Below are 26,271 nucleotides of genomic sequence, written 5' to 3'. Positions count from 1 at the left end.
ATCGTTTTTATTAATCCAATAAATGCATCATATTTCAAAACAGTGCATGGTCTTTTTTTCCTTTCAAAATGCGAAATCAGTATACAGCAATATCCAATGATAACTTCACACAATATCGTCATACAGCTGTACATAGCTTGTATACATGTAGGACCAAACTTTAGACAATAGATGCGTTTATCCTAACAACCTCTAACATCCTCCCATCCCCTCCCAGCCCATACCCCCCCCTCCTCTCCCCATAAACAAGTCATGAACCCTTTAAGAGCCTAAATAACTACATGAGTGTGAGATAACCATTCACTCCATAGTTTCTCAAATTTCTGAGGACAACCTCTCTTCACAAACACCCCTTTTTCCAACATCAGCATGTCATTCACCTTCCGCACAAACTCATCCAATGTGGACGGACTTCCCTGAATCCACCTCATAGCCACTAGTTTCCTGGCCACATACAACAGCCTCCCCACCGCTACCTTAACCGACTCAGTCCCTCCAATCTCAGACACATACCCCAATACACACACCTTGGGATCTTTTTGAATTCTCAACGTCATTTTACTGTTAATCATGTTCAGTACTCCTTCCCAGTAGTTACCTATTACTGGACAAGACCAAAGCATATGTAGCAGATCCACGCCATCTTCCATACACTTTGGACACTTGTCATCCATTCTTACTCCAACCTTTTTTAGGAACACCGGCGTTTTATACACTCTATGGATGATGAATAATTGGGACAGCTTGCCCTGTTCACTCAGGGACACTTTGGGAACTCCTTCCAGTATGTCATTCCACTTATCATTAGAGATATCCCCCAGGTCAGCCTCTCACTTCTTCATCCTTGAAAGCGGAAATCCTTCCAAGAATTTATCCAGTAAGAGAGTGTATACCTGTGATATCAGTCCTCTTTCCCCCTCCCCTGTCGGGAGAACAAGTTTATGGACCACCTCCATTTGGGCTATTGTACATCCTTTCCTCATCGTGACCTCAAAGGCATGCCTCAATTGAAGATATTTATAAAACCATACCCTGGGATATTAAATTCCTGCTGCAGGCTCTGGAACGATTTAAATATCTTGCCCTCAGTTAATTGGCCAATCCTCATCACTCCATGAGATTCCTAATTCCGGAGTCCTGACATTGTTAGGAACTCAGGCAATAGGTGATTATTCCTAATTGGGGAAAGCTCACAGATATCACCTACACCTCTAAGCTGCTTCACCTTCGCCCAGACTTTTTTCATAAGATCAATAAGCATGAACTTCTCTCTCCCAGCATGCATTCCCGACCCCTCCAGAATACCCATGAGGTCACGACTGCCCAACCAGTGTTGCAGTATCTGCCCCGTCATATCCGGCAGTTGGAAGCTAATCCATCCCTTAAAATGCTGACATTGGGAAGCTAAAAAATAAATCCATACATTAGGAACAGCCAGACCACCTTCAGACTTAGGGTATTGCAATGTCTCCAGTCTAATCCTAGCCTGACCATACTTCCAAATAAGATCCCTAAACATAGAATATATTCTCCTAAATCTATCCAGGGGAATCCACACGGGAGCATTATTCAATACGTAAAGCAGCTGGGGCATCATTACCATTTTTAAAAGATTCACTCTGCCCACCACCGAAAGAAAAAGTCTACACCATGTCCTCACCTTTAGTCTAAAAGTAGCCAGCAGCGGAGACAGGTTAAGGTCTTTAAAGTCCGACAGTCTAGGTGATATATATAGCCCTAAATATTTGAATTTATCCACCCAAGGAACCAAACTATCAACTTGCCTACCTGAGAGGGCCTGTCCATCAACTGGCATCAAAGCAGACTTCTCCCAATTTATCTGAAGCCCAGAGAAGCTCCCGAATCTATCAATCAATGCCATGGCCGCATCCAGGGATGCACCAGTATCGCCCAAAAAAAGCAGAGTATCATCCGCATACATAGCCATTTTATTGTGCAGCACACCATATCGAAACCCATCAATATTTAATGACAGGCGAATAAAAGCCGCAAGCGGCTCTATTGCAAGAGCAAACAGCAAGGGCGACAATGGGCATCCCTGTCTGGTGCCCCTAGCCAAGGCAAAACCGTCTGACAACCCCCCCATTAACTCTAATTCTTGCCTTGGGACTCGAGTACAATACCTTTACCCACTGAATGAACCGCGCACCAAAACCCATGATTCTCAAGACCCCCCACAGGTAATTCCACTCCACACTATCAAACGCCTTGGCGGCGTCAAGAGCAAGCAAGGCCCTGTCTCTACAATTATCTGCCGGGATATTCAAACTAGCATATAGTCTACGGAGATTAATAGCGGTCGATTTCCCAGGCATAAAACCCGTCTGATCCGGGTGCACAATGGTCAGAATCACCCTGGACAACCTGTTCGCCAGCACCTTCGCCAGGAGCTTTACATCCGCCGTTAAAAGCGAAATTGGTCTATAGGAATCCGGTAACTTGGGATCCTTCCCGGGTTTAGGTACAACCACAATTATAGCCTCCTGCATCGAATGTGGTAGCGAACCTGCCTCCAATGAATGTTCAAGCACATTAAGTAATTCAGGAAGGAGTATCCCCTGCAACTTTTTATATACCTCTACCGGTAGGCCATCAGCCCCCGGCGCCTTACCGTTCGCCATATCCCCAAGCGCAGCTTCCAATTCTTCAAGTGAGATCGGCTCCTCCAACCTTTCTCTATCCTCTTCTGACAGCACCGATAACTGTGCCTCCACCAGAAAAGCATTTAAAGCCTCCTCAGAACTAGAGACAGTGGAAGCATATAGAGACACATAAAAACTTTTTAAAATATCTAAAATTCCTTTCGTGTCCTGACTACTATTCCCCATGCCATCTCTCAGTTCCTGAATACAAGAGGAGCCTCTCTGAGCCTGGGAAACAACCGACAGCAGATGACCCACCTTTTCACCCTCTTCAAAAGATCTCTGGCGATAGAAACTTCTCTTCCTTTCTGCGGCCTGCACTAAATGACACCTCAGCTGCTCCTGAGCTACCGCCAGCGCCTCACTGTTAATCAGGGTAGGGGATCGACCAAACACCCTCTCAGCCTCAGCCACTAGAACATGAGCTTTAACGTCCGCCTCTCTAGACCTAGATTTATGCTTGCTAATTTCTTTCATCAAGACTCCCCTCAAGAATGCTTTCATGGCATCCCAGACACCGTGTACTGAAGCCGTCCCCGTATTGATAGCAAAAAATTCCTTGATCTCTAGAGAAATCCCGGATAAGTCGCCCAGCACATTCAGCCAGTGTGAGTTACAATTCCACAGCCTCGGTCCCTGCCTGAGCACCCCCAGACACAAGTCAATCTGCAACAGAGAATGGTCAGACAACGACCGAGGATGATAGACAACATCCCTAACCAGTGGCAGCATAACATCATTAGCAAGGGCCAAATCTATGCGCGATAACGAATGATGCGTGGCTGATCTGCACGAGAATCCACGCTTATTAGGGTTACGCAATCTCCATACATCATATACACCAATTTCACTCATAATATTCTTTAGAGCCACACTCCCCGGTGAACCACCTGATCCTTCCACCCGGCATCTATCTAAGGAGTCATTCAGCGTGCAATTGAAGTCCCCTACCAGTAGCCATGGTAACCCAGGGAAGTCCGCCACAAAGTCCATAATCTCCCTTATCAATGGAGAAGCAAACGGTGGAGGCACGTACACCGACACAAGCACCATCTGTATCCCATCAACCTTACACACGACACAGACGTATCTGCCTTCAGCATCCACACATTCCTGTATATGTTCATATCTAATACTACTATGCACAATCATACTTACACCTCTAGAGTGAGAGGAATGAGTTGAATGTATCGCATGAATCACCCAATTTTTGCTCAGCCAGTGGAGATTATCGCCAATCAAATGTGTTTCCTGAAGACAACATATAGCCGGCTGAAACCGCCCCAAGTATTGGAAAATACACTGTAGTTTCCATGCATCTGCCATACCTCTCACATTCCAGCTTAAAACTCTAATCACCTGTGACATGGTAGAAAATTAAGCCATACTTGAATCTCACAACCCACTCAAACTCCATCCACTCAAAGTTCACGACCCTATCCCTTCCCCCCAACTGTCTCCCTACCCCCCCCCACTACCTCCCCCACTCATAATCAGGTTACTGTAACTGGGGACCGCAGTCCCCCTTTCATCAACCTCAATCATTAAAACAGGGCAATCCGAGAGCAACTTGCCCCCAAACCTATAATATTCATAACAGATTACAACACACTTCCTCAGGTAGAGAATCCTCCCCACAGCTGAGAAATACATTATACTCTCTCAACCACCTACGCCCTCCTCAGGATCTACCATGCGGTAGCATTGCATAATACACTTCTTAACTCGTGCAACATTAAAGCGACCTTAAAGTGCAAACACATATATAGTTTAAACATAAGAAACCATATCTCTGCCTCCTTCAAGTGTCCAGGGCCCCAGTTCTCAATTGTCGCTCGTGGCCGTACAGCCACTGTGCCGCTTCCTCCGGATCCTCAAAAAATCTGGTGGATCCCAATGCCACCATACGCAGTTTAGCAGGGAACAGCATAGCATACTGGACTTGAAAACCTCTCAGCCTTTTCTTTATATCCATAAATCTACTTCTTCTCCGCTGCACCTCATTAGAATAATCCGGGAATATGGACACTTTAACCCCATTCAGGACCATCTCCTCATTGTCCCTGGACTGCCGCAGAATAGTGTCCCGGTCCTTGAAATGCAGAATCTTCGCCAATATAGGGCGAGGAGGCCTGCCTGGCGGGAGCGGCCGCATGGGCACTCTGTGCGCCCGCTCCACCGCATACAGGGAAGATAGGCCTTTCTCATGGAACAACTGATGCAACCATTTCTCCACAAATTCTGTGGCATTGGCCCCCTCCGCCTTCTCTGGCATTCCCACAATTCGCAGGTTATTCCTTCTGGACCTGTTCTCCAGATCATTCGTTTTGGCATATAAAGCAGCAATATCCTTAGCAGTTGTTTTTGCCGCCATTTGCAAAGGCTGAACTACATCTTCTATCGTGGAAACGCTCTTCTCCAATTCAGAGGTGCGCTCAGAAATCTTGTGTAGATCATGTCTTATTATAGACACATCTGATCTCAGGCTGCCGACTTGCACTGTGAGCACTTTCAGGGTGCTATTACAGCTGGCCACAGCGGCCATGATATCTTTCAAAGTGGGCTCCTCATTAGCCGCGGCCTTAGGGCCTGCTGTGTCCTTAGCTGGACATGCAGGAGTCAGTGGCGGCCAATTCACCGCATCCAGGGCCTCACCATCAAGGGATCCGTCCTCCTGGTCAGAGGAGGTATGTATATCTGTCTCCTTTTCCTCAGCCCAATCGCCCACTCCGCTGTCTGTACGAGCATACTTGCTCAGTTTAGCAGCCGCACTCTGACTCATCGTCTGCTGCAGCGCCGTCCCCTCTCCTCCATCGGCGCCATGTTGGCCCACCTCCGGTCTGTCGGACTTCGGCACTTTGCTTGATTTCCTCGGCATGTCAGAGCTCACAAAATCGCCACAGCACCCTCCGGTCACTTCCCTTCCACCAGGCAAGATTAAAGCAACGATTCGAGGGGTGCTACCACTCGATTATACAGGATGCTAGCAGGAGCAGTGAGCGGTGCGACTTACTCCATGCGCTCTTAGGCCACGCCCCCCAACTTCTATTTTTTTAACTTCTTTTTTTTCACTTAATTTTTTGTCCCAATCCGGGACTTCAACTTTTAATGGTCTGACACCCTTTTACAATGCATTACAATACTTCTGTGTTGTAATGCATTGGCTGTAAGTGTATTACACACTGAAATACACTTACAGCTTCCTGCCTGTGAGATCCAGGGGGCAGGATCTCACAGGCTGTCAGGGACGGCAGATACGATGCCTAAGGAAGGCATTGGGCTGCCTTCCCTGGATCGGGTCCCCGTCACAGCAGCGCGGTGACCAAATGGAAGCTCCCTCCCAAACATTGAACGTGCCGCGGTCAGTGTTGACGGTGGTCGTGCAAGGGTTAATGCGCCGGCATCAGTGTTTTTATCGATGCCGGCGCATACAGCAGGGGTCCGGCTATCAGTGACTGCCGGACCCCTGCTGCTGATCGGGCAGGCGCAGCTCCTGCACCCGCCCGATTGCCATGAAGTACATGTACATCACTGGTCTTTAAGTCCCGGACAGATATGACGTATGGGTCCTTATGGGGTAAACCCTATGGCTGATGTGGAAAATTACCACCTTCTCAATCAAAGTCCTAACAGTCTCTCAGTATTCATTAACCCTTTCCACAGAGCCATGTAAATACAGTGACAATGAACAGGATATATATCACTACATATATACACTCACCTAAAGAATTATTAGGAACACCTGTTCTATTGCTCATTAATGCAATTATCTAGTCAACCAATCACATGGCAGTTGCTTCAATGCATTTAGGGGTGTGGTCCTGGTCAAGACAATCTCCTGAACTCCAAACTGAATGTCAGAATGGGAAAGAAAGGTGATTTAAGCAATTTTGAGTGTGGCATGGTTGTTGGTGCCAGACGGGCCGGTCTGAGTATTTCACAATCTGCTCAGTTACTGGGATTTTCACGCACAACCATTTCTAGGGTTTACAAAGAATGGTGTGAAAAGGGAAAAACATCTAGTATGCGGCAGTCCTGTGGGCAAAAATGCCTTGTGGATGCTAGAGGTCAGAGGAGAATGGGCCGACTGATTCAAGCTGATACAAGAGCAACGTTGACTGAAATAACCACTCGTTACAACCGAGGTATGCAGCAAAGCATTTGTGAAGCCACAACACGCACAACCTTGAGGCGGATGGGCTACAACAGCAGAAGACCCCACCGGGTACCACTCATCTCCACTACAAATAGGAAAAAGAGGCTACAATTTGCACGAGCTCACCAAAATTGGACTGTTGAAGACTGGAAAAATGTTGCCTGGTCTGATGAGTCTCGATTTCTGTTGAGACATTCAAATGGTAGAGTCCGAATTTAGCGTAAACAGAATGAGAACATGTATCCATCCTCTGATAGATACTTCCAGCAAGATAATGCACCATGTCACAAAGCTCGAATCATTTCAAATTGGTTTCTTGAACATGACAATGAGTTCACTGTACTAAAATGGCCCCCACAGTCACCAGATCTCAACCCAATAAAGCATCTTTGGGATGTGGTGGAACGGGAGCTTCGTGCCCTGGATGTGCATCCCTCAAATCTCCATCAACTGCAAGATGCTATCCTATCAATATGGGCCAACATTTCTAAAGAATGCTATCAGCACCTTGTTGAATCAATGCCGCGTAGAATTAAGGCAGTTCTGAAGGCAAAAGGGGGTCCAACACCGTATTAGTATGGTGTTCCTAATAATTCTTTAGGTGAGTGTATAAAATGCAATAACACAGTGATAAACAGTATAAGTTAACCCTTTCAAGAGAAATAAAGTAAGAAGTTTTAACTTTGAATAGGGGATATAGGCAAATGTCCACAAATGTCTAAATGTCAAAGTACTACCTGCTCCAGGGCACTACATTAATAACCTACAATGCGTTATTGGAGTGGGACAATAACCAGGGCTAAGGTAGCAATGTGCTACAAATATTGAGATGGGAAAACCCCTTTAAGCAAAGTGCTGAGGAATGCAGCAAAGCCACATAGTGCTGCACCCCTCGACAGTATGAACTTAACCAACAGGTTTCACACTTTCATAGCACAGCCTCCCAGTGTATAGTTATTAACAATGTTAGGAGCAGTACTGAGTGGTGCACTACTTAACGCATTATCGATTGAAATTTGAATGTGCGGACAAAAGAGGGGTCCTTTTCTGTAAGCTCAATTATGCAAGTTGCAGTATAAATTGTGACATGTTAATAACCTGCAATGCGTTCTTGGAGTGGGACAATAACAAGGGCTAAACCTAAGGTAGGGGTTCTGGAGGTTCCCCGTGTTTCACCCTTTAACCCACTATACAGGTATCTAGCCTTTACTGCAGGAAACTTCCAAGCTGCTACCTCCTGAAATAGTCCTTGTGTAGTTGGCAGCTGAGCTATGGAGGTCAGAGACACCAGTGCAGAGCACCAAGGGCTCAGGCAGTACTCATAGTCAGGAAACAAACTGAGGTAGGGGAAGAGAGAGTCTGTGTGTATCCATGAGTCAAGTCCGAGTTCTGGGCAGGCAGAAGTGAGTCAAAAGAGAGAACAGGCTAAGATCAGGGCAGGCAACAGAGTATTAAAAGTATTAGGCTAGATAGCACACCTTCACTGGTCAACTAGCAACCTCAAGCTGAGGCACCCTCCCACTGGGGAAAATGCCTTTAGTACCCAGGGACTGCCAGCTGTAGATTGGTGAAAAAATTGGATGTGTGTGCATTGGCTCTTTAAGAGGCCAGGAGGGAGCTCCCTAGGGAACAGGCCTGGAGGCCTTCACAACAAGCTGCAGGTCATGGCCCTAAAGAATTTACTGAAAATACCAGCTGGGAAGCACCAGAGAGCGGACCTAGTGTGCCAGACGGGAGGTGAAGCTGGCTGGGTGAGTAGCACGGTGCCCATGCCCTCAGGAAGAAGTGGGGCAGGGGACACCAGCGCAACACTCAGATTCGACCACTTGGTTCCCCCAGTAGAAACAACAGGCATGGAACAATTACTAGGATAAACAGTAACGGTGTCAAAATCAAAGAATGGCTTTTCAGTCCCCACTTTCAGGGCTGTCTTTGTCTTGATGTTGTAATCAAAAAAATATGTCCCTCCTCCTAATTTATGGAAAAATGTTCCTTTCTTTCAGATGAACTTTTCCACTGCTTGCTAGAGAAGGGACTCTTTCCTCTGAAATTTCTTAGTGGCCTCTATGTAATCATTTAACTATTAGCTGTTCTTGGCTAGTAGCCTACTCTCCTCCTCAAATAGCAGTGTCATCAGGTGGAGAGATGACTCAAACTCAGACATGCTACTGGGAGTCCTAGATTTCTCAACCCCTTGATGTATGTTTCAAGCATTTGTACCTCTCACCATGAATTAATGTGAACTTTGTACACTCTTACTACATTTTTAAATGATGCTGTAATGCCGATGCTTTGAGACTGAGGTGGCAGTTCATTTTCAGAGAACACATCCCTATAGAGGAATAACTTTAACGAAACAATGAATTTGTGGCACAGGTCAGGTCCCCAGCTGTCAGTTACAGCAGGGAACCCGAGGAGAAGCTCAACAGCTTGATTAAATAGTGGCTTACCTTCATTAATTGACACCGTCCTATTTCTTGTAGATGCCTTTTTCTAATCATTTAGAACCCCTTTAACCCCCCTCACCCCAACAAAAAATTGGAAAAAGCCTCTTTAAAATGTGACTGTTTTATTGTAGATTCTGAAATTATCTGAATTAGGCTTCATGCACACGACCGTGGTGTGTTTTGCGGTCCGCAAATCGTGGATCCGCAAAACACAGATTGTGTCTGTGCACGTTCCGCAATTTGCGGAACGGCACGGACAGCCTTTAATATTAATGCCTATTCTTGTCGGCAAAGCGCGGACAAGAATAGGAAATGTTATATTTTTTTGAGCGGGGCCACGGAATGGAGCAACGGATTTGGACAGCAGACGGAGTGCTGTCCGCATCTTTTGCGGCCGTGTGCATGAGGCCTAATTTAGAAAATATAGTTGGTGCGCAACTTTACCCTTTAGTGACATAACTTATTTTAGAATTAAAGACCAGTAACATTTTTCCCCTCTGTGTTCCAGAGGTCATAACTTTTACATTTTTTCTCCAATTTAGCCATTTAGCTTGAATTTTTTTTTATTAAGAACCATTTTGGGGTACATATAGTGTATTAAATAACTTATTTTATTTTACGGGGAGATAAAAATAGCAATTTTTGCATTATTTTGTGTGATTTATTTTACAGTGTTCACTGTGTGGTATAAATATATTAGATTTGGGCAGTGGATGCTCTGTGCCAACTAACCAGTTTGACCTTTGGTTAGACCTAATGGCGTTGTCCTGACGTTTCCCTGGCATTCACATTTTAATCCCTATACAGCGACCTGGCCTTTGCTGCAGGAAACCAATTAAGCTGCTACCTCCTGGAATAGTGCTGGTGTAGTTCACAGATGACCCATTTGGCTGTACTCATTGGCTCTTTGAAGGAGAGAGCGAGTGTGTACTCTAAAGAACAGACCAGGAAGGACGCCGGAGGCCGGGAACGTCAAAGGCAGAAGAGCAGGACACAGCAGAGAAGCAGAGCCAAGTAGCGCAGGGGGCCTTGCTCACAGGGAAGAGCAGGGCAATGGCAGGCATGCACTACAAGCGTGATAGTACCCCACCCCTTATGCCCTCTCTACTGTGGACTGAATAGTGTCAGGAATTTCTTCCGGAGAATTTGAGCATTGATGTTCTGTACAGGCTCCCAAGACCTCTTATCTGGACCAAAACCCTTCCAATCCACAAAATAAAAGGTCTTGCCCCTAACCGTCGTCATATCTAATATACTGTATTGCTGACCTCAAATTCATTTCAGCGCTAAAAGGAACAGAAATGAAAGGCTTGGTGTAGCGGTGTAGTACCAAGGGTTTGGGAATGCAGAGAGAAGGTGATAGGATTAACTTGTGAAATAACTTTGAAGGGCTGCAAAAACCGAGGAGTGAATTTGAAAGATGGTACTTTCAAACAAATGTTTCTTTAGGACAGCCAGACCCTGTCACCTGAAGAAAACTGTGGAGGAATTCTTAATCTCTTGTCTTAATCTATGTATCTTCATGGATATAGAGGCCTGAGAAAGAGAAGCCTTGTCAAATCTGAAAAAAATTCCCGGGCATGGCACCTGCAGCATGTGAATTCATTAGATGCAGGAACACAAAGATGTTGGCCATCAACAATAAAGAAAGGAGACTTGTCAGTAGATTGGCTGGAATGGTTATAGTAGCAGAATTCAGCCCATTAAGAGCAGACATCCAGTCACCTTGCTTGACAGATAGAAAGAACTAAATAGATTCTGAAAAACGAACTGCCCATTAGACTGTGGATGTTTCGTAGACGAGAAATCCAAAACTACTAATCTACAGAGTTATCTCCAGAACTTAGAAGTTAACTGTACTCCACTATCTAAAGCAATATGGTTAGGAAGACTGCACAAACTAAAGATATGTTTGATGAACAAGTTACATACATAGTTAAATACATAGTTAATACGGTTGAAAAAAGTCCATCAAGTTCAACCAACGGATAGGTGGGGACACGAATCCCAGAAGAAAGTGAGACTCAGATTTCTACACGTTTTTATAAGCATTAATGTAATTTGCTTTTAAGAATTCATCTAAATCCTTTTTAAATTGTCCACTGTTCCTGCTGTGACCACATCCTGAGGAAGTCTATTCCACAGATTCACAGTTCTTACAGTAAAGAAGCTTTGACGCTTCTGGAGGCTGAACTTTTTCTTCTCCAGTCGGAGGCAGTGTCCCCTTGTCTTTTGAAGGAATTTTACACGGAACAGTTTTTGAACGTATTTTTTGTATGGTCCATTTATATATTTGTATAGGTTAATCATGTCCCCACTTAGACGTCTCTTCTCAAGACTAAATAAATGAAATTCTTTTAATCTTTCTTCATAACTAAGATCCTCCATGCCCCTTATCAGTTTAGTCGCTCTCCTCTGTACTTTTTCCAACTGCAGAGCGTCCTGTCTTTGGATTGGTGCCCAGAACTGAACTGCATATTCCAGATGAGGCCACACTAACACATTGTAAAGTGGTAGTATTAAGTCTACCCCGCGAGTCCATGCCTCGTTTAATGCATGACGATATCCTGGTAGCCTTAGAAGCAGCTGATTGACATTATATGCAGTTATTTAATCTAGGATCTACAAGGACACCCAAATCCTTCTCTATAAGTGACTCTCCCAGTGTTACATCCCCTAGGACATATGAAGCACAGAGATTATTACTACCAAGATGAATAACTTTACATTTATCTACATTGAACCTCATTTGCTAAGTCGATGCCCAATCACTCAGAATGTTTAATTAAGTCAGCTTGTATTTTATGGACGTCTTCCATAGACTGCACAGTACTACATAGCTTAGTGTCATCTGCAAAATAAAAATGGTGCTATTAATCCCATCCTCATTAATAAATAAATTAAATAATAGGGGACCCAGCACTGAACCTTGGGGTACACCACTTATAACCCGGGACCATTCTGAATATGAATCATTGACCACAGCTCTCTGGATACAGTCCTACAGCCAATTTTCAATCTAATTACAAAGTATACTTTCCAAGCCTGTAGACCTTACTTTACCTATTATACGTCTATGAGGGATGGTATCAAAAACCATTGCAAAAATCAAGAAACACTACATCCACAGCCGCCCCTCTGTCCAGGCTACTGCTCACCTCCTCATAAAAAGAAATCAGGTTAATCTGACAACCTCTGTCCTTGGTAAACCCAAGTGAGCTAGTTGTAGGTCAGAAGGTTATCCAGGCAAGGGAATAAAGTGTGCCATTTTAGAAAAATGGTCTACCACTATCCAGATTACTGTACATCCAAAGGAGGAAGTAAGATCAGTAATAAAATCTATTACAATGTGTTGACATTGTGCATTAGGTATAGGCAAAAGATGTACACCATCTGGTTTCTCTCTGGAAGGCTTTTTTGGGCACAATTCACACAAACGGAAACAAAATTTTGAACATGTTGACAAAGAGATGGTCACCAATAATGTCTGGAAATGAATTCAAATGTTTTATGAACCCCAGGATGTCCTGCCAACTTAGATTTACAGTGCCTTGAAAAAGTATTCATAACCTTTTCACGTTACACCCACAAGCTTAAAGGATATGTACACCTTCGGAGGCCATTTTTTAATAGCATTTTACTCATTTTGGGCTAAAAATCATTTTTCCAATTGGTCTTATTAAAAATATTGAGCCATTTTGTCATTCATTTTCACTTTGTGCCGGTCTTGTAATAACCCTTATCTCTAAATTACTAAGAGGTCATAAACACTTATTTAAGCCACATTCTTATCAGTAAGGTAAGAACTGAGCTATTATAAGTGTGTTTTTAATGCCAGAGAGCAGAGATAAGGAGCCCGTCAGATTAGCTGGCTGACGGAAGAGAGAGATAATTCAGAGGCTGCTACTAGAGCATCTTAGCTATGTACAGAAAAAAAGGGCTCCATATGTTTAAAAAAGAACAATAAAAAAACCCATTTAAGCTCAAAATGAGTGAAATGCAATAATAAAAAAAATTCCCCCAAAAGGTATACACAGCCTTTAATGTTATTTATTGGGATTTTATATGATAGGCAAACACAGAAAATGATACATGGTTTTCAACATTTTTAATAAATAAAAATCTACAAAGTGTAGTATGCCTTTGTACTCAGCCCCCTGTACTCTGATACTCCTAAATAAAATCCAATGTTACCAACTGCTTTCAAAAGTCATCTAATTAGTAAATAAAGTCCACTTATGTATAATTTATTCTCAGTATAACTACAGCAGTTCTGTGAAGGTCTTAGAGGTTTGTTAGTAAACATCAGTGATCAAACAGCACCATGAAAACCAAGGAACACACTAGACAGGTCAAGAATACAGTTATGTAGAAGTAAATACAGTATAAAGCAGGTTTCGGTAATAAAACATTATCTAAAGCTCTGAACATCTCACTGAGCACTATTTAGGCCATCATCCAAATAGGAGTATGGCATAACTGCAAACCTTCCAAGACATGGCTATTCACCTAAGCTGACAGCCCAGGCAAGGAGAGCACTAATTAAAGGGATTCTGTCATCAGAATTTAGGCCTATAACCTAAACATATGGCGAGGTCCCTACTAATACACAGAATCCTAAAGTGACCTTATCAAATGCGCCTGTAGCTCTATAATCATATAAAACAGGTTTATATAACCTGTCACTCACGTCAAAATGTGTCCAAGGGGACGTCTCACGATGCAGGGTGCCCGGCTGCAGCCATCTCCATTCGGTGCCCAGCGCCGCCTTCTGAATTGAAATCTCCACCCTCCCTTCCATTAGATCCGCCTACCTCAGTTCATCGTTCACTCCTGGCAGCGGCCTCGTTATGCGAAGTGCGCATGCGCCGGCCGGCGCACTTCGCTAGAACCTTCCTTGGCCGCCCGATTACAGCCTGTATCTAATGGAAGGGAGGGCGGAGATTTCAATTCAGAAGGCGGCGCTGGGCACCGAAAGGAGATGGCTTCAGCCGGGCACCCTGCATCGTGAGACGTCCCCTTGGACACAATTTGATGTGAGTGACAGGTTATATAAACCTGTTTTATATGATTATAGAGCCACAGGCGCATTTGATAAGGTCACTTTAGGATTCTGTGTATTAGTAGGGACCTCGCCATATGTTATAGGCCTAAATTCTGATGACAGAATCCCTTTAAGGAAGCAGCCAAGAGTGTCATTGTCACTCTGGAGGAGCTGCAGAGATCCACAGCTCAGGTGGGGGAATCTGTCCACAGGACAACTATTAGTCATGTACTCCACAAATCTGGCCTTTATGGAAGAGTGGCAAGAAGAAAGCCGATTTTCAAAGCAAGAATAAGAAGTCCCATTTGCAATCTGCCACAGAAACACAGCAAACCTGTGGAAGAAGGTGCTCTGGTCAGATGAGACCAAAGTTGAACTTTTTGGCCTAAATGCAAAACGCTATGTGTGGCGGAACACTAACACTGCACCCTAAACACACAATCTGCACCGTGAAACATGGTTGTTTCATGCTTTGGGGATGCTTTTGTTCAGCAGGGAAAGGGAAGCGGATTAGAGTTGATGGGAAGATGGATGGAGCTAAATACAGGGCAATCCTGAAGAAAAACCTGCTAGAGGCTGCAAAAGACTTAAGACTGGGATGGAGGTTCACTTTCCAGCAGAAAAATGACCCTAGACATACAGCCAGAGCTACAATGGAATGGTTTAGATCAAAGAATATTCATGTGTTAGAATGGCCCATTCACAGTTCAGATCTAAATCCCATTTAAGATTTGTGGTAAAACTTGAAAATTGCTGTTTACAGATGCTCTCCATCCAATCTGACTAAGCTTGAGCTATTTTGCAAAGAAGAATGAGCAAAAATTAGATGTGCAAAGCTTGTAGATACATACCCCCAAAAGACTTGCAGCTGTAATTGCAACAAAAGGTGGTCCTACAAAGTATTGACCATGTTTCATTTTCTTCTTACTTCACATATACTGTACTTGATAGTTTGTGTTGGTCTATCACATGAAATCCCAATAAAAAATATGAGGTATGAATTATTTTTCAAGGCACTGTATGTCCCCAGGAGAGGACAGAGGTTTGCCTGCCAAATGGAACATAAATTCCCCCAGGAGGGACGTCTTTAATCTGAACTGGAGCAATGGAAATACAAGCTGGACCTATTATGTATTGAGGAGGTCCATCCAGCTCAATAGAGTCAAAAGACCTGGTTAGGGTATCGCTTTAACTTTCTTATCTGCAGGACGGTAGTGTAACTGAAAATTAAAGCAGGCAAAGGATTCTGTGATCCTGGTCTTGTTTCAAAGCTTAGATTGCCAGCATTCAAACAAGACCATGTGTCATGGTAGGCAATGGTGAAGACCTGAACTCTCACCACTGTCCTTACCTACTTGCAAGATCCATCCAAAAGTGATGGCCCACAAATTTATGCCTTCCTGACTAAGTGCTGGGCAAATGCAAATGAATAAAATAATAAACATAATAACAGACAGGCAAAACCAAGACTGGATCAGAGTCCAAAAAGCAAAGTCAAATCAGGCCAGAGTCCAAACCAGAGAGAGAAGTCAGAACCAAGACAAAATACAAACAGTCAAATGTCATATAGGATCCGTGCCAAGAGATCAAGTCAGGAAATAACCAGCAGCCAGCAGCAAGGTCAGGGACAATCTGAAAGTCAGAGAACCAGATAGCCTAACAATACAAGTTAGGGAGGCTAAAAAAAAACAGCAGATGCCTGTTTAAATCTTCCTCTGGCAGAGAGCATGTGATGTCAGAGCCATGCCTGATTGGTCAACACCTCTGTTCGCTGAATGCCGAGCAGCTTCCATGTCAGTGGGGCTTGCTAACAGAAGGATGGTTCTGAACAGTACAGAACGACACCAGCAGTGCTGCCATGGAGTGACGGGACCTGATACAGGAGCACCTCCAGGTGAGTTCATGACACCATGCTCATATCCCTGGCTGCTATACAGCCTGAGATATCAAGGGTTAAAGCAGCCATCACCCTCACCCTGCAGCCTGAGAAGGAAGAGACTGAGCTCTTCCTTCTCTCAAAGCATGAAAAGAGCTCTAACAAAACTTTATAAAGCTATTGCATGTAATATGTAGTGATACGTCTTACAACTTGCAGACCATCTGACAACTTAAACTATCTGGTGGGTCTTCTTGCAATCTGAACTTCACAGATTCTGCAGCTGCAAGACTCGGGAGCCAGTTGTCAGTGACAGCTGGACTCCCTATAGAAAAGGCAGAGATGTTTCTTACCATTCCAGCCTTACAAATTACCATATATATGATCAATGGGCATTGTGTGTACAGTTCAGGAAGTTACCATGATGATTCCTGCTCCTGTTCCCTCATTCATGTACAGTATTCCCCCTGTAACTGGGGCAAATATGTCAGCCCATTTGAAGAGGAAGTCAGCAATAAAAAAATATTAAGTTAAATTGTGCTGAGTGTATAAAAATAAAATAAAAAATAAAGACAAAAAATAGACATTTGACTTTCATTTACATTTTCCCAGGTATAAAAATATGTAAATACTAAATTAAGATTGACATACAAATAAAGCCCTAAGTATTACAGAAATAAATGAAAATTTTCTGAATAATGGAAATAAGTAATTGCTTTCAAACCCCATGCACTAAAAAAAACTAAACCTGTGCCTGGTCTGGAATGGGCTGGTGTCAAACTGGTTAAAAACAAAGGTTTACATTAAATCACAACTATTAAAAGGGTTGTATGAAATTACAATCTTTTCCCTAAACATGTTGTCCATGGGCTTTGTTTGGTGTTGCACCTTAGCATTCGTTTCTTAAATGGACCAGAGCAACACAAATTGACACTGCAAAAATGGCCCTCTGGAAGAAAACAACCTTGTTTTCTAATCTCATACAAGATATTTTATTCTTCATGTCCACAAATTATTGTAAACCTAAAAGCCTAGGTAACTGACTCTTGACTTGACACAGCTCTTGCTGTTGTTGGCTTCTAGGGAACCTCTAACATTTTTTAAGGAGCCGCAGGGTCATGATGGCGGTCCATGCCCACTGTTGTCCCGCTGCTCATGGTGAGTAAGGTTGTGGGTCACAAACCAGCCTCTTGTCTCTCTTCCAGAAGTCTGCAAAAGATGATGTGCGCTGCCACTCCCTTCATTTCTATGGGATTGCTGGAGATAGCCATGTATTGTACTCAGACATCTCCTGTGCTCCCATAGAAATTAATGGAGTGGCAGCATGCACTTCTGACCATCCATTACAGGGGGGCTCTGCAGGGTATGGTGCCCCCATTCTTATGATCGGTGTCATAACCGAAATAACCCTTTAAGATCATCTTTTGTTTGAAACACTAAGTTGTTCTTTAGGGTCTCTGTACCCTAAAGTATAGAAAAAAATATTTTCTGATGAAGCTGACAGTTTTTAATTGTGGAATTTCCTTTTTCTGAGATTTTTTTCTATACTTCCAATTGATCTTCTCCAGGGATTCATGTATTGAATTTTCCACCTCAGGTACTCTACGTTGATCTGTGTATTGTTGTTTCTATGTCAAAGACGACGTTTTGAAAAATTTCATTCAGCAACTTCGCTAAAGTTAGCCAAAAAATTTGATTTGTTACAAATTATTCGGCACAAATTGCTAAAAATCAGGTATACTCAGGCCACTCTGCCTTAGGGTATGGCCAACTAACCGGCCGTGCTGCAGGCAGGTTGCAGGTGTGTAGTGGGTGGGTTGCAGCTGTGCTGCGGGGAAGAACCATACGGCCAATTAACCCACAGCTGCCTTTCATTTTATAATGAGTACTGCACTGTATAGTGCTGCTTCATTGTTAATGAACATGGGCTGTTTCTGGAATGGGGTTTGGCTGGTTAGGAGGAGGCACAATATGCATATTATTGCTGTTTTGCCTGCAATCTCCTGCAGGTCATTTGACATTAACCACTTCCCATCAGGGCCATTTGCCCCCTTCCTGACCAGGCCTAATTTTGCAAATCTGACATATCTCACTTTATTTGGTAATAACTTTGGAACGCCTTTACTTATCCAAGTCATTCAGAGATTGTTTTCTCGTGACACATTGTACTTCATAATAGTCATAAATTTGAGTCAATATATTTTACCTTTATTTATAAAAAAATCCCAAATTTACCCAAAATTTTCTAAATTTAAATTTCTCTGCTTTTAAAACAGAAAGTGATACCTCATAAAATATTTATTACTTAACATTCCCCATATGTCTACTTTATGTTGGCATCATTTTGGAAATGTAATTTCATTTTTTTAGGACGTTAGAAGGCTTAGAAGTTTAGAAGCAATTCTTCAAATTTCTAAGAAAATTGACAAAACCCACTTTTTAAGGACCAGTTCAGGTCTGAAGTCACTTTGTGGGGCCTACATAGTGGATACCCCCATAAATAACCCCATTGTAGAAACTACACCCCTCAAGTTACTTAAAACCGATTTTACAAACTTTGTTAACCCTATAGGCGTTCCACAAGAATTAAAGGAAAATGGAGATCAAATTTTAAAATTTCACTTTTTTGGCAGATTTTCCATTTTAATCCAATGTTTTCTTTAACACAGGGCTTGACAAATTTCCTTGGAATCTAGGAGCCAGCTAAAAAAGTTAGGAGCCAGGCGGAGCCGCGTCATAAAATCTATATTGCGATATAATTTTAAGCATGTATATCGCAATATATCGTTTTCTATATTTGGGGGGGGGGGGGGGGTGTTCAAACTTTTTTTTTTTTTTTACTTTATTTAATAACTATTAGCCTCCTTAAGGGCTAGAACCCTTGTCATATTCACCCTAATAGAGCTCTATTAGGGTGAATAGGACTTTACACTCTCCCTGCTGTCCTGTGCTTTGTGCACACAACAGCAGGGAGCTGACCATGGCAGCCAGCCTTCATCAGCCCCCCCCCCAGCCTCTGATCAGCCCCTCAGCCTCTGATCAGCCCCCCCCAGCCTCTGATCCGCCCCCCCCCAGCCTCTGATCAGCCCCCCCCAGCCTCTGATCAGCCCCCCCCAGCCTCTGATCAGCCCCCCCCAGCCTCTGATCAGCCCCTCCAGCCTCGGATCAGCCCCCCCAGCCTCTGATCAGCCCCCCTCCAGGTCCTCTGATCAGCCCCCCCCAGCCTCTGATCAGCCCCCCCCCCAGCCTCTGATCAGCCCCCCCCAGCCTTCTGATCAGCCCCCCCCCAGCCTCTGATCAGCCCCCCCCCCCAGCCTCTGATCAGCCCCCCCCAGCCTCTTATCAGCCCCCCTCCAGCCTCTTATCAGCCCCCCTCCAGCCTCCCTCTTATCAGCCCCCCTCCAGCCTCCCTCTTATCAGCCCCCCTCCAGCCTCCCTCTTATCAGCCCCCCTCCAGCCTCCCTCTTATCAGCCCCCCTCCAGCCTCCCTCTTATCAGCCCCCCTCTTATCAGCCCCCCTCCAGCCTCCCTCTTATCAGCCCCCCTCCAGCCTCCCTCTTATCAGCCCCCCTCCAGCCTCCCTCTTATCAGCCCCCCCCTCCAGCCTCCCTCTTATCAGCCCCCCCTCCAGCCTCCCTCTTATCAGCCCCCCTCTTATCAGCCCCCCTCCAGCCTCCCTCTTATCAGCCCCCCTCCAGCCTCCCTCTTATCAGCCCCCCTCCAGCCTCCCTCTTATCAGCCCCCCTCCAGCCTCCCTCTTATCAGCCCCCTCCAGCCTCCCTCTTATCAGCCCCTCCAGCCTCCCTCTTATCAGCCCCTCCAGCCTCCCTCTTATCAGCCCCTCCAGCCTCCCTCTTATCAGCCCCCTCTGTAACGACAACCCACCCTGCCTCCCTCCCCAGTATTAATCATTGGTGGCAGTGGCCCACAGGGTCCCCCTCCCTCCTCCTCCCTCCCCCCATCATTGGTGGCCTGGCAGTGGGCAAGTTCCAATCGGAGTCCCAGCAGTGTAATGCTGGGGCTCCGATCGGTTACCATGGCAGCCAGGAGTCACGCTACCGAAGTCCTGGCTGCGATGGTATGTTAGTGAGCAGCATTATACTCACGTGCGCCGTGATCGCCGGGAGCTCCTTCTTCTCATAGGTCTGTGCGGCGCATTGCTAATGCTATAGCATAGCAATGCGCCGCACAGACAGAAGAAAGAGCGCCCGGCGGCCACGGCGCACGTGAGTATAATGCTGCTCACTAACATACCATAGACTTCTCTCCTCCACTGTGCCGCTCAGGAAACCATGGTGCGCGCCGAGAGCGCATCTTTGAAAACGGACTGACAAATACCCAAGCGCCAGGACCAAATTCCTGGTCGCCATGGCGACCTGGCGCCCGGGATTTGTCGAGCCCTGCTTTAACACATCGATGGTTAACAGCCAAACAAAACTCAATATTTATTACCCAGATTCTGCAGTTTACATAAACTGCTGTATGGGGACACGGCAGGGCGCAGAAGAAAAGAAACTCCACATGGTTTTTAGATGCCATGTCCCATTTGAAGCCTCCCTGATGCACCCTTACAGTAGAAACTCCCAAGAAGTGACCCCATTTTGAAAACTAGGGGATAAGGTGCCAGTTTTATTGGTACTATTTTTGGGTACATATGATTTTTTGATCATTCATTATAACACTTTATGGGGCAAGGTGACCCAAAAAAAAATTTGTTTGTTTTAGCACAGTTTTTTATTTATTTATTTTACAGCGTTCATCTGAGGGGTTCGGTCAGTGACATTTTTTATAGAGCAGATAGTTACGGATGTGGCGATACTAATATGTATTTTCTCTTATACTTTTTCTTATTTATTTAAGGTTTTACCACAATAATAGCATTTTGAAACAAAAAAATTATGTTTTAGTGTGTCCTGTTCTGACAGCTATAGTTTTGTCGGTTTTATTGGTACCATTTTGTGGGACATACGCCTTTTTGATCACTTGGTGTTGCACTTTTTGTTATGTAAGGTGACAAAAATTGCTTGTTTTGACACAGTTTTTTTTTTTGTTTTTTTACGGTGTTCACCCGAGGGTTAGGTTATGTGATTATTTTTTATAGAGCTGGTTGTTACGCACGAGGCAATACCAAATATGTATACTTTTTTTTATTTATTCACTTTAACACAATAATAGCAATAAGGTGACACAAAATAGAATTTTTTGACAGTTATTTTTTAATTTTTTTTATGGTGTTTATCGGACTGGGTCGATCATGTGATATATTTATATGTTAAAAATAGAAAAAATAAAATAGACATTTTATATTGCTGCGTCCGTGACGGACGCGACAATATAAAATATGTCAATTTTTTTTTTTTCTATTTTTAAAATGTTTTTTTATTACTTACTTGGGGGATTTTTTTTTTTACATGTGAAACCTTTTTTTTATTTTAGTTTTTTAACACTATTTTTTTATTTTTCACTTTGCGTTCCCATAAGGTCATACAAGACCGCTGGGGACATTTACTTTTTTTTTTTTTTCACTGATTGATTTCTCCTGTAACTGGGGCTGACATTGTAGCCCCAGTTACAGGAGAAATACACCCCCCCCCAGAGAGGCTGTACAGCGCAATACAGCGCTGTACAGCCCCAGTGCAGGGCTGATCGAGGTCTCCTGCACTCTCCGGTCCCGGCGATCACATGACCGCCGGGCCGGAACAGGAAGCGCATAGCGCTTCCTGCTCTGCATACACAGTGCTCAGTGAGCGCTGTGTATGCAGCGATCCAGAAGGCAGGGACACCTGGTCACTGTCCCTGCCTTCTCTCTGGGTTGCACTGCTGTCACTGACAGCGGGCAACCCAATCAGCAGCTGCACGATTAGCGTGGAGCTGCAGTTTCTGAATGGACGTTCTGGAACGTCCATTCAGAAATAGAGAACCACCTCCCGGACGTTTATAGTCTATGGGCGGACGGGAGGTGGTTAAACACAGAATGTTAATCAGCTCTGGCATACCCACTTCTCCAACCCCAGCGCTCTCCTGCCCTACAGCTGAGAGCCCTTCTTCTGCCATCTGCTTTTCCTCCTTTTCCACATAATTTAATATCGATGAGAATATATCAGGAACATCCAGCTCCTCCTCTTTCTGCATCTTGCTGACTTTTCTAGGACATGGAGACTTTGAAGGATAATTTGGAAGTAAAGCCAGCAAAAGATGAGGATGGTCATCATTAAGACCTGGCCCGAAGGCTTCCATCTTATTGGTATTAAATTACATATCTTAGTTTATGGCTGATGTAGGAATAAATACATAAAACTAATACAGAATAAGTCTCCCTGCACTCTCCCTGCAGTCTCCTTCTCCAATATTCATCTATTAATTATTTTCAGCAACACTGTCCCTAGCGCATGAGTGCTTGCAACATCTCTCCCTATGCTCAGCTCACAGGACAATGATGGAGACCGCATGGGATGAGAGTTTTATACGGCTGTGACATCACAGGGGATAGCTATCTGAGGATTGGCTGGCTGCAAGGAATTATGGGTGATCTTGCCTTCCTGGCTTCTTACTTTCACTTTGTAACACATGCAGATGCCATTTTAGGAAAAACTGATTCTAAAAATGTTCTACATTTTGGACCAAATTCCACTTTGAATGCTTTGCTTCTCTCAACACTAATTATAATGATCCACTGATTATACTGTAAATGCATTCTAAAAGGAGCCCTCAACGTATTCCTGGTCTAATCTACTTTTTATTTAGATACACATATCTCAATTTTTTTTACCATATCAATCTAACTCACAATGGGGAAGATGTTAGTACATAAACATAAACTTCTCTTTAGCTAATTTACTATCGAGCATTACTTACCCATTGTTTTCGAGGTCACACACAAATTTTAAGTAGGGAGACCAATCGAAAGCATCATTTTCACTATTTAGCCATTTCTTAATTTCATCTAGGTTGCCTTGTAAATAATCAGTCAGATAGATCTTTTCAAAAACTTCACATGCAGACAGTGCAAAAAGTATGCAGGGACCAGCACCAATCTCGATGAGGCTATGACCTTTCACATGACCTGATAAAAAAATAACATCATGTTTTAATCGTTATTATTGTCACAGTTTCAATTAAAAACAATGGTAATGGGGCGGCCGGCGCGTCACTCACTGACGTCACTTGCCTGCGCCGCCTGCTTCATTCATAAAGGAGGCGGCGCAGGCACGTGACATCAGGGAGTGACGCTGCCGCCCGCCCGGCCTGCCGGCATTATACAGAAGCAATTAGGACATACGGTACTATTAGGAGTGAGGGGGGCATGTTTAATAACTTTTAATTCAATAATACATTTTATATTAGAATACTGGAGCGGTGGGTCGGGGCTATAGTATAGTGACCGCACCGACCCACCGCTATTGCCGGCCCCCAGCTCCTCCTCCCAGTCCCTCCCCCGGCCCCCGCTCCGTACATCGCATCCAGCGATGTTAAACTGTCAGCATTCGCCCCATAAGACGCAGGGGCATTTTCCTCCCATTTTTGGGGAGGAAAAAGTGCGTCTTATGGGGCGAAAAATACGGTAAGTATCGCAATACTTTTTTATGGTGACGAAAGCGAATCCAAATTTTGGTATCTAAACAACCCTACGCTGATCTGATCGGCGTAGCGTTGTCACGATACCAAAATTTGGATTCGGTTTTGATTTGGCGACTAAAAAATTGAATTTGGCTCCTAAATTTTTCAGTTCAGGAAGCCAATGGCTACTAGGTATTTTTTTTAGTCTGGAGCACTGTGGTAACTTTCCCTCTATACCTAGAAGTCATCTCAGCTCTGATCACGTCTATAATAATAAACTGGGGAGTTTCTTTAACCCTTTCATGACCAACGGTCATTGATGCCCCCAGTGTCCAGGTCAAAATTTTAAAATCTGACATGCGTCACTTTATGTGGTAATAGCTTTGGAACACTTTTATCTATCCAAGCCATTCTGAAGATTTTTTTCCTCGTGACAGTCATAAATTTGAGATCAATAATATTCACCTTCATTTATGAAAAAATCCTAAATTTACCAAAATTTTTTAAAAATTTGCAATTTTCAAAATTTCAATTTCTCTGCTTTTAAAACAGAAAGTGATACCTCATAAAATATTTATTACTTAACATTCCCCATATGTATACTTTATGTTTGCATTATTTTGGAAATGTCATTTTATTTTTTTAGGACATTAGAAGGCTTAGAAGTTTAGAAGCAATTCTTAAAATTTTTAAGCAAATTTCCAAATCCCACTTTTTAAGTACCAATTCAGGTCTGAAGTCACTTTGTGGGGCTTACATAGTGGAAACCCCCCATAAATTACCCCATTGTAGAAACTACACCTCTCAAGTTACTCCAAACTGATTTTACAAACTTTGTTAACCCTTTAGGTGTTCCAAAAGAATTAAAGGAAAATAGAGATGAAATTTCAAAATTTCACTTTTTTGGCAGATTTTCCATTTTATTAAAAAAATTTCTTTAACACATTAAGGGGTTAACAGCCAAACAAAACTCAATATTTATTACCCTTATTCTGCGGTTTACAGAAACACCCCACATAAGGTCGTAAACTGATGTAAGGGCACACGGCAGGGCACAGAATGAAAGGAGCGCCGTAATCTCGCGCATGCGCTGTGGATAGACCTGTCAGCGCCCGCGCGGTGTCCTGGCATCGGCCTCACAGAACACATGCGCTGACTGGTCTTTCCACGGCGCATGCGTGAGAATACGGCGCAACAGGCATATGAGGTCGGCAATGAGGAGTGAATAAATGAGCAGTGGGCCGGTGCTGGGCTCAAGGAGAAGGTGTGCGACTGGGCTCCAATGGACAGAGGGACAGCCCCTTGGGCTCCTTATTTAGGTAATTTGCATATTAATAAAAGCGATTTTATAGACAAATTACAAGACACAGGGCAGTAATACTAGTATATTGTAATATAAATCATGGAGACTGATGTGGTCATGTTAACAGCTCAGTAAGTGAAATCCTGGTGACAGAATCCCTTTAACCCCTTAGGGACACATGACGTACCGGTACGGTCATGGCTCTAAAATGCGATTGCGGCGCCGCGGGGGTTAATCGGAACGGGATGCCCGCTGAAATCATTCAGCGGGCATCCTGTCACAACACCGGGGGGGGGGGGGGACCGCTGTATGGAAAAGGTTAACAGTCAGAGAGCTCCCTCCCTCTCCCATCGGGGGGCTGCTGAGCCCCCCTCCTTACCCTTCCCCGTATGCTCAGTTGTGGCAGACGGGGAAGGTTCCCATGGCAACAGGACGCCTTCTCAGGCATCCTGCTGTCCATGGTGCTGAACAGATCTGTGCTAAAGGCATAGATCTGTTCAGACAAAGTGTAAGTAAAATACAGTACAATACACTATATAGTGTACTGTACTGTAATATACAGACATCAGACCCACTGGATCTTCAAGAACCTAGTGGGTCTGGGTCAAAATATATTTTTTTTAAAGTGAAAAAAGTAAAGTTAAAAAAAAAACATTTATCACTGAATTAAAATTAAAAAAATAAAATACACTACACATATTAGGTATCGCCGCGTCCGTAACGACCTGATCTATAAAACGGTCATGTTACTTTCCCCACGGTGAACGCCATAAAAAAAATAATAAAACTATGAGAAAATTGAAATTTTACCCACCTTACTTCCCAAAAAAAGTAATAAAAGTGATCAAAAAAGTCGCATGTACGCCAAAATAGTACCAATCAAACCGACATCTCATCCCGCAAAAATCATACCCTACCCAAGATAATCGCCCAAAACTGAAAAAACTATGCTCTTAGACTATGGAAACACTAAAACATGTTTTTTTTTTTTTCAAAAATAAAAACGGTGTAAAAAAAGCCACAAAAAGTCACAAAAAGTGTAATAGCAAGCGATCAAAAAGTCATATGCACCCAAAATAAAGCCATTCAAAGCCATCATCTCATCCCACAAAAAATGAGACCCTACCTAAGATAATTGCCCAAAAACTGAAAAAACTATGGCTCTCAGACTATGGAGACACTAAAACATGATTTTTTTTGTTTCAAAAATGAAATCAATGTGTAA

General features: G+C 43.7%; 1 protein-coding gene across 1 annotated transcript in view; it reads right to left on the bottom strand.

Annotated features, from left to right (window-relative positions):
• Positions 1-26,271, bottom strand: part of LOC120996865 (nicotinamide N-methyltransferase-like) — a 114,960-nt gene that overhangs the window by 22,600 nt on the left and 66,089 nt on the right. The window contains exon 4 of the mRNA XM_040426794.1: positions 23,042-23,249. Within this exon, the coding sequence (XP_040282728.1) occupies positions 23,042-23,249 (208 nt within the window). The remainder of the gene's footprint in view (positions 1-23,041; positions 23,250-26,271) is intronic.

Source organism: Bufo bufo, chromosome 1 (genome assembly GCF_905171765.1).
Source record: "Bufo bufo chromosome 1, aBufBuf1.1, whole genome shotgun sequence".
NCBI classification, from domain to species: Eukaryota; Metazoa; Chordata; class Amphibia; order Anura; family Bufonidae; genus Bufo; species Bufo bufo.
The sequence above is the reverse complement of the archived record's forward strand: the minus strand, read 5'-3'. Positions and strand labels throughout refer to the sequence as shown.